Source organism: Ranitomeya imitator, chromosome 1 (genome assembly GCF_032444005.1).
Source record: "Ranitomeya imitator isolate aRanImi1 chromosome 1, aRanImi1.pri, whole genome shotgun sequence".
In the NCBI taxonomy this organism is placed as follows: Eukaryota; Metazoa; Chordata; class Amphibia; order Anura; family Dendrobatidae; genus Ranitomeya; species Ranitomeya imitator.
In genome coordinates this window covers 526,173,320-526,182,722 of record NC_091282.1, presented here as the reverse complement: position 1 = coordinate 526,182,722, position 9,403 = coordinate 526,173,320, and the positions used below count along the sequence as shown (strand labels likewise).

General features: G+C 48.1%; 1 protein-coding gene across 1 annotated transcript; it reads right to left on the bottom strand.

The window, feature by feature from the left end:
* Nucleotides 1-674: 674 nt before the first annotated feature.
* LOC138675895 (putative uncharacterized protein ENSP00000383309) lies at nt 675-6,172 on the bottom strand. Its single transcript, XM_069764555.1, has 2 exons — nt 4,970-6,172; nt 675-758 (listed from the first exon to the last, which is right to left on the bottom strand). The coding sequence occupies exons 1-2, from the start codon at nt 6,170-6,172 to the stop codon at nt 675-677; spliced, it is 1,287 nt and encodes a 428-aa protein (XP_069620656.1).
* Between the last annotated feature and the right edge of the window lie 3,231 nt (nt 6,173-9,403).

The window sequence follows — 9,403 nt, the reverse complement described above, 5'->3', positions numbered from 1 at the left end:
GCGCACTCGAGCCGGCGCTGCACTTCCACCCCAGTCGGCTTCCTGCTCTCCTGCTTCGTATCAGGTCAGTTTCACCTTCGGATATAAATACAGGACTGATTGTACGGATGGTATCCTCCCCTGACGAAGTCCTATTTGTAGGACGATACGCGTGGGGCCGTGTTTCCTAGTCCTTAGTGAGCTACACACGGGGACGGCATTTTCTCCTCCTTCTCTACGTGTGGGTAACTTTTTGGTATCCGGGCCTTATTATGGGCCTTACTTTGGGCACTTGTCTCAATTAGGTCATAGACCTTGCTGGCAGTATCTCTTCAGGCGTTACGCTGTCTTTAGTTTTGGTGGGTGGTTTTCTTCCAGGTGTTATTTTCCTGGTTACCACGATTACGGTTGCATGTCTTTTCTTGGCATGCACTGATTGCCAGTATAGGTGCTCAGGTCTACCCAGGGTATCCTTTGTCCCATGAGCCAGAGGGGGGTTTTACCTTTACGAACAAGTGTGTATAGGCTCAATTGATACGTATTTATATATCGTGCATTATGTTTGTATATGGACCAGGTTTCTTATGTGTCATTGTTTTTAATTATGTTTTATGTTTTTTGAAGTTACTGTCTGTCAATAAAATTCCTGTTTTTCAATTTTGATTATTATTATTTCATTGGTTTGTGGTGTGCATCTACATAAGTGGCTGCTTTTCTTCTTTGTTCAGTTGGATGGCATTCTCCAGCACTGTGTGATTCCAGAACTGGCTAACAAGCATCTATAAAGTATGTCCCGTTCTACCTTAAGAATTTGTCTAGTGTGTGTCTAATATATTTTTGCTTTTATTAATATATGTTTTTTCCTCCCCTTCTTTTTAGTTTATTTATTAAAAATCTTTTGCTAATTACCGTTACACTAATGATGATTGATGTGAGGATCGTTTTGGAGTGATACGTCAGAAATCAATCCACGTGGAAGATTAAAGGATGATGTCCCACCATTCACTCTTATTTTACTTTATATATTGTATAAAATTTATCTATTAATATTGCACGTGTATTATTCATATTTACTGTAATTATTTGATATATACTATTGTTATTTAGTATTGATGCACTTTATTCTGTTATGTATTATAGTATTATGATATTGTCACTTTATTGCACTAATGCTCTTTATTTATAATATGGATACAGTGGGGCAAAAAAGTATTTAGTCAGTCAGCAATAGTGCAAGTTCCACCACTTAAAAAGATGAGAGGCGTCTGTAATTTACATCATAGGTAGACCTCAACTATGGGAGACAAACTGAGAAAAAAAAATCCAGAAAATCACATTGTCTGTTTTTTTAACATTTTATTTGCATATTATGGTGGAAAATAAGTATTTGGTCAGAAAAAAAATTTCATCTCAATACTTTGTAATATATCCTTTGTTGGCAATGACAGAGGTCAAACGTTTTCTGTAAGTCTTCACAAGGTTGCCACACACTGTTGTTGGTATGTTGGCCCATTCCTCCATGCAGATCTCCTCTAGAGCAGTGATGTTTTTGGCTTTTTGCTTGGCAACACGGACTTTCAACTACCTCCAAAGGTTTTCTATAGGGTTGAGATCTGGAGACTGGCTAGGCCACTCCAGGACCTTGAAATGCTTCTTACGAAGCCACTCCTTCGTTGCCCTGGCGGTGTGCTTTGTCATTGTCATGTTGAAAGACCCAGCCACGTTTCATCTTCAATGCCCTTGCTGATGGAAGGAGGTTTGCACTCAAAATCTATCGATACATGGCCCCATTCATTCTTTCATGTACCTGGATCAGTCGTCCTGGCCCCTTTGCAGAGAAACAGCCCCAAAGCATGATGTTTCCACCACCATGCTTTACAGTAGGTATGGTGTTTGATGGATGCAACTCAGTATTCTTTTTCCTCCAAACACGACAAGTTGTGTTTCTACCAAACAGTTCCAGTTTGGTTTCATCAGACCATAGGACATTCTCCCAAAATTCCTCTGGATCATCCAAATGCTCTCTAGCAAACTTCAGACGGGCCTGGACATGTACTGGCTTAAGCAGTGGGATACGTCTGGCACTGCAGGATCTGAGTCCATGGTGGCGTAGTGTGTTACTTATGGTAGGCCTTGTTACATTGGTCCCAGCTCTCTGCAGTTCATTCACTAGGTCCCCCCGCGTGGTTCTGGGATTTTTGCTCACCGTTCTTGTGATCATTCTGACCCCACGGGGTGGGAGTTTGCGTGGAGCCCCAGATCGAGGGAGATTATCAGTGGTCTTGTATGTCTTCCATTTTCTAATTATTGCTCCCACTGTTGATTTCTTCACTCCAAGCTGGTTGGCTATTGCAGATTCAGTCTTCCCAGCCTGGTGCAGGGCTACAATTTTGTTTCTGGTGTCCTTTGACAGCTCTTTGGTCTTCACCATAGTGGAGTTTGGAGTCAGACTGTTTGAGGGTGTGCACAGGTGTCTTTTTATACTGATAACAAGTTTAAACAGGTGCCATTACGACAGGTAATGAGTGGAGGAAAGAGGAGACTCTTAAAGAAGAAGTTACAGGTCTGTGAGAGCCAGAAATCTTGATTGTTTGTTTCTGACCAAATACTTATTTTCCACCATAATATGCAAAACAAAAGTTAAAAAAACAGACAATGTGATTTTCTGGATTTTTTTTTCTCAGTTTGTCTCCCATAGTTGAGGTCTACCTATGATGTAAATTACAGACGCCTCTCATCTTTTTAAGTGGTGGAACTTGCACTATTGCTGACTGACTAAATACTTTTTTGCCCCACTGTATATATAGGTTGATTTATTGTAGTATCCAATCCAGTTAGTCTTGTAGATCCTCCCTACTCTTCCTCCCTTTTTTTTTTTCTTTACCACTCCTGCGTTCAGGTGCACATGTCTGCGGTCTGTGTTCCGGAGCATCATGGAAGGCCCAGATTAGTTTAGCCATTTGGATACATTTTACTATTTGTGAACATTTTTTGGTCTCTCTTGTTGCACTTGAGCACCTTTACCCATGCTGAATACTTACTATCTTGTGTCAGGGTACTATTGTCCTTTTGTTATTACCTTATCCTAGTCTGTTTATGTATTGTGTATTATTTCTAATAAATTAACATTGTGAATACTTTGGACTTTTTGCTCCAATTTTCTGATGTTTTATATTATGGTTAGGAGTGTCCTTTTGGTGTACCTTTGAGACACCCACATGGGTTTGGATCTCTGTGGCACCCCTTTACTTATGCTGTCCTGTATGGTATATGTTTACTTAAGAAAGGCCTGTTGGCATGTTGGACGGAGAAAGACTTTGTTCACTTCTTAGAAGTGATGACTTTTTTGTTCGTTTCATTTTTCCTCTTCCCAACCTTAGCGCTGGTTGCGCATATGTGACAGATTTTTTTACAGTCTGTGGTGCCCATGTTAAAATGATTATTCTTAATGCATGTATAGTGTGTATAATACAGAGGTGAGAGCATCAGTGTATATGTGCATGTAGAGTGTATTTGATGCATATAGTGTGTTTGGGTATATAGGTACAGAAAGGCGATTGCATGGGTGTAAGGCCAGGGTCACACTTGCACGAGTCTCTGGCATCAATACCCGGCACTGCCGCCGAAACTCGGAAAAGCAGCGTTCAGCTGCATAGAAATATATACTCCAGTCCTGAGTGCCGGGTATTGATGCGTTTCTCACATTGCACACACAAGTGTGACCCTGGACTAATAGCGTGTGTACATATAGTGCATATGCAGTCTATATAGTATGTGTTTATATGCTATAGAAACATACTGAAAGAGACCATAGATTGCGAGCCCTGAGTGTTGGTGATATATGTACAGCGCTATGGAATTAATGGTGAACACATTTTATTTCACTTATAGCACAATAATCTGATAGCGCTGCACATATATTAACACATAGTGATGAAGGCCCAATGCCATCATAGCAGGAGGGTGGTGACGACGCAATGTGGCTGGGTTCTGTGGTGCTGGCCATCTAGCACCCCCCGTGTACCGGACACGATGAGTTACCGATAGCTGGGTGGAGACAGCCCAACAAGCGCCGCTGCAGGTGTGTGCAGGAGTCTTTCCCACATATCCCCGCACTACCCTGGATGCTAAATTGCAGCATCTGTGCTCAGGATAGGGGCAGGGGATGCTGGCCCTGAGTGGCTGGGCAGGGGAGGGCTGCTGCTGCTGGCCCCGAGTGGCTGGGCAGAGGAGGGCTGCTGCTGCTGGCCCCGAATGGCTGGGCAGAGGAGGGCTGCTGCTGCTGGCCCCGAGTGGCTGGGCAGAGGAGGGCTGCTGCTGCTGGCCCCGAGTGGCTGGGCAGAGGAGGGTTGCTGCTGCTGGCCCCGAGTGGCTGGGCAGAGGAGGGCTGCTGCTGCTGGCCCCGAGTGGCTGGGCAGAGGAGGGCTGCTGCTGCTGGCCCCGAGTGCCTGGGCAGAGGAGGGCTGCTGCTGCTGGCCCCGAGTGGCTGGGCAGAGGAGGGCTGCTGCTGGCCCCGAGTGGCTGGGCAGAGGGCTGCTGCTGCTGGCCCCGAGTGGCTGGGCAGAGGAGGGCTGCTGCTGCTGGCCCCGAGTGGCTGGGCAGAGGAGGGCTGCTGCTGCTGGCCCCGAGTGGCTGGGCAGAGGAGGGCTGCTGCTGCTGGCCCCGAGTGGCTGGGCAGAGGAGGGCTGCTGCTGCTGGCCCCGAGTGGCCGGGCAGAGGAGGGCTGCTGCTGCTGGCCCCGAGTGGCCGGGCAGAGGAGGGCTGCTGCTGCTGGCCCTGAGTGGCCGGGCAGAGGAGGGCTGCTGCTGCTGGCCCTGAGTGGCTTGGCAGAGGAGGGCTGCTGCTGCTGGCCCTGAGTGGCTGGGCAGAGGAGGGCTGCTGCTGCTGGCCCTGAGTGGCTGGGCAGAGGAGGGCTGCTGCTGCTGGCCCTGAGTGGCTGAGGATGGGTGCTGTCCCTGAGTGGCTGAAGATGGGTGCTGTCCCTGAGTGCCTGAGGATGGCTGCTTGCTGTCTCTGAGTGGCTGAGAATGGCTGCTTGCTGTCTCTGAGGGGCTGTGGATGGCTGCTGCTGTCCATGAGGGGTTGAGGATGGATGCTGTCTCTGAGGAACTGTGGATGGGTGCTGTCCCTGAGTGGCTGAGGATGGATGCTGTCTCTGAGGGGCTGAGGATGGATGCTGCTGTCCATGGGTGGCTGAGGATGGGTGATGTCTCTGAGGGGCTGAGGATGGATGCTGTCTCTGAGTAGCTGAGGATGGGTGCTGTCTCTGAGTGGCTGAGGATGGGTGCTGTCTCTGGGTGGCTGAGGATGGATGCTGTCTCTGAGTGGCTGTGGTTGGGTGCTGTCTCTGAGTGGCTGAGGATGGGTGCTGTCTCTGGGTGGCTGTGGATGGATGCTGTCTCTGAGGGGCTGTGGATGGGTGCTGTCTCTGGGTGGCTGTGGATGGGTGCTGTCTCTGAGGGGCTATGGATGGGTGCTGTCTCTGAGCGGCTGAGGATGGGTGCTTTCTCTGAGTGGCTGAGGATGGATGCTGCTGTCCATGGGTGGCTGAGGATGGGTGATGTCTCTGAGGGGCTGAGGATGGATGCTGTCTCTGAGTAGCTGAGGATGGGTGCTGTCTCTGAGTGGCTGAGGATGGGTGCTGTCTCTGGGTGGCTGAGGATGGATGCTGTCTCTGAGTGGCTGTGGTTGGGTGCTGTCTCTGAGTGGCTGAGGATGGGTGCTGTCTCTGGGTGGCTGTGGATGGATGCTGTCTCTGAGGGGCTGTGGATGGGTGCTGTCTCTGGGTGGCTGTGGATGGGTGCTGTCTCTGAGGGGCTATGGATGGGTGCTGTCTCTGAGCGGCTGAGGATGGGTGCTTTCTCTGAGTGGCTGAGGATGGATGCTGTCTCTGAGTGGCTGTGGATGGATGCTGTCTCTGAGGCGCTGTGGATGGGTGCTGTCTCTGAGGGTCTGTGGATGGGTGCTGTCTCTGAGGGGCTGTGGATGGGTGCTGTCTCTGAGGGGCTGTGGATGGGTGCTGTCTCTGAGGGGCTGTGGTTGGATGCTGTCTCTGGGTGGCTGTGGATGGGTGCTGTCTCTGGGTGGCTGTGGATGGATGCTGTCTCTGGGTGGCTGTGGATGGGTGCTGTCTCTGAGTGGCTGAGGATGGGTGCTGTCTGAGTGGCTGAGGATGGATGCGCCAATACCCCATATGTGAGGGTAAACCACTGTTTGGGCGCACCGCAGAACTTGGAAGTGAAGGAGCGCAGTTTGACTTTTTAAATGCAGAATTGGCTGGAATTGAGATCGGACGCCATGTCGCGTTTGAAGAGCCCCTGATGTGCCTAAACAGTGGAAACCCCCCACAAGTGACACCATTTTGGAAACGAGACCCCCCATGGAACTTATCTAGATGTGTGGTGAGCACTTTGAACCCCCATGTGCTTCACAGAAGTTTATAACGTAGAGCCGTGAAAATAAAAAAAATCTAATTTTTTCTACAAAAATGATTTTTTTGCCCCCAAATTTTTATTTTCACAACGGTATCAGGAGAAATTAGACCACAAAGGTTGTTGTGCAATTTCTCCTGAGTACGTCGATACCCAATATGTGGGGGTAAACCACTGTTTGGGCGCACCGCAGAGCTTGGAAGAGAAGGAGTGCCGTTTTACTTTTTCAATGTAAAATTGGCTGGAATTGAGATTGGACGCCAAGTCGCCTTTGGAGAGCCCCTGATGTGCCTAAACAGTGGAAACCCCCCACAAGTGACACCATTTTGGAAACTAGACCCCCCATGGAACTTATTTAGATGTGTGGTGAGAACTTTGAATGCCCAAGTGCTTCACAGAAGTTTATAATGCAGAGTCGTGAAAATAAAAAATATTTTTGTTTTCCACAAAAAAGATAGTTTAGTCCCCAAGTTTTTATTTTCACAAGGCTAACAAGAGAAATTGGACCCCAAAAGTTGTTGTCCAATTTGTCTTGAGTATGCTGGTACTCATATGTGGGGGTAAACTACTGTTTGGGCGCACGGCAGAGCTCGGAAGGAAGGAGCGCCGTTTTGGAATGCAGACTGCGGGCGTTATGTTGCGTTTGCAGAGCCCCTGATGTACCTAACCAGTAGAAACCCTCCACAAGTGACCCCATTTTGGAAACTAGACCCCCCAAGGAACTTATCTAGATGTGTGGTGAGATCTTTGAATGCCCAAGTGCTTCACAGAAGTTTAGAATGCAGAGTCGTGAAAATAAAAAATATATTTTTTTTCCACAAAAAGATATTGTAGCCCCCAAGTTTTTATTTTCACAAGGGTAACAGGAGAAATTGGACTGCAACAGTTGTCCAATTTATCCCGAGTACGCTGATGCACCATATGTGGGGGTAAATCACTGTTTGGGCGCACGGCAGAGCTCAGAAGGGAGGGAGCACCGTTTGACTTTTTGAACGCAAAATTGGCTGTCGTGTTTGGAGACCCCCTGATGTACCTAAACAGTGGAAACCCCCAATTCTAGCTCCAACCCTAACCCCAACACACCCCTAACCCTAATCCCAACCTGATCCATAATCCTAATCACTAACCCTAACGATAATCACAACCCTTACCTCAAAACAACCCTAATGTCAACCCTAACCATAACCCTAAGCAAAACCCTAAATCCAACACACCCCTAATCCTAATCTCAACCCTAACCTCAAACCTAACCCTAATCCCAATGCACACCTAATCACAACCCTAACCTTAACCCTAATGCCAACCCTAACCCTAATACCAACCCTAATCCAAACCCTAACCCTAATCCCAACTCTAGTCCTAACTTTAGCCCCAACCCTAACCCTAGCCCTAAGGCTACTTTCACACTTGCGTCGTTTGGCATCCGTCGCAATCCGTCGTTTTGGACAAGAAACGTATCCTGCAAATGTGCCCGCAGGATGCGTTTTTTGCCCATAGACTTGTATTGCCGACGGATCGTGACGGATGGCCACACGTCGCGTCCGTCGTGCACTGGATCAGTTGTGTTTTGGCGGACCGTCAGCACAAAAAAAGTTCAATGTTTTTTTGTACGTCGCATCCGCCATTTCTGACCGCGCATGTGTGGCCATAACTCCGCCCCCTCCTCCCCAGGACATAGATTGGGCAGCGGATGCGTTGAAAAACTACATCTGCTGCCCACGTTGTGCACAATTTTCACAACGTGCATCGGTATGTCGGGCCGACGCATTGCGACGGCCTCGTACCGACGTAAGCGTGAAAGAAGCCTAACCCTAAATTTAGCGCCAACCCTAACCCTAAATTAAGCCCCAACCCTAACCCTAAATTTAGCCCCAACCCTAACCCTAAATTTAGCCCTAACCCTAGCCCTAGCAGTAACCCTAACCCTAGCCCTAACCCTTGCCTTAACCCTAACCCTAGCCCTAATTTTAGCCCCAACTGCTGTTCTCCTGCCGGCCGGCAGATGGAGACAGATGGCGGGCGCACTGCGCATGCACCCGCCATTTTCTTTTCCCCAGAAGACGCCGGCGGCCAGGGGGAGCAGCAGGAGGACCCAGGGACACCGGTAAGTATAATAGGGTCCCCAAATCCCCCTATTTCTCTGCCCTCTGATGTGCGATCACATATTCTTAATCTCCCTCGGTGGATCTATCCACCACGGTAAACCTGAGCTTCTAACTCCATCAGGTTAAAAAGTAGGGATTTCTCTGTAATGACGCATCACACATATGACATATTTGATCTCATTAGAATGCCAATGTTAAGAAGAGATGAATGCTGGGTTTGTTATGTCTATGACATGTTCTGGAGCGGAGTTATAGAAATTAGACAAATTTAAGGTTGAATTACTAAGACTGAAGAGGTAGGAGGGACAAGGTGATCCAACCCCTTTCTGGGATGTCACAGGCTGCAGCTATAACTGTATGGCCAGATCCCAGCAGTCAGTCTGCTGCTGGAAGAACATGTGAGCCTGATCTGAAGAGCTGTTCTAATAAACTGGGACAGATGGAAACCCACACCAGCATAATTTTGCCTGAACTGATATGAACGGAGAACATGTGAGTTGTACCTTTTCTTATTTAATCCCTGTTTATTTTATAATTATCTTGTATATTTCAATTGTCTCATATTGTAGCATCTTTTTATATAAACACTGCCTGAAACTTTTGATGGGGTATATTATTTAATACTGGTTCGTTCATCCTGTTCTAAAACGTACCCTAAGTCTCCTGAAGGGAATTACGCTACTGTTTTGGGTTAGCTTCGGACCCGTTTAATCGAAGCTGGTGGCAGCTTACCGTGTGCAGGCTTTTGGATGTTGTTGTAGCGACTGCGGCGTTGATAATTATTGTTCCTGCCTGAGCGGGAGTAGTTTATCACGTCGCTGCAGCGTGCCCAATAGCCAGTACATAGCAGGCAGCCTTTCTGGCGACTAATTACCCCAGGTGCAGTAC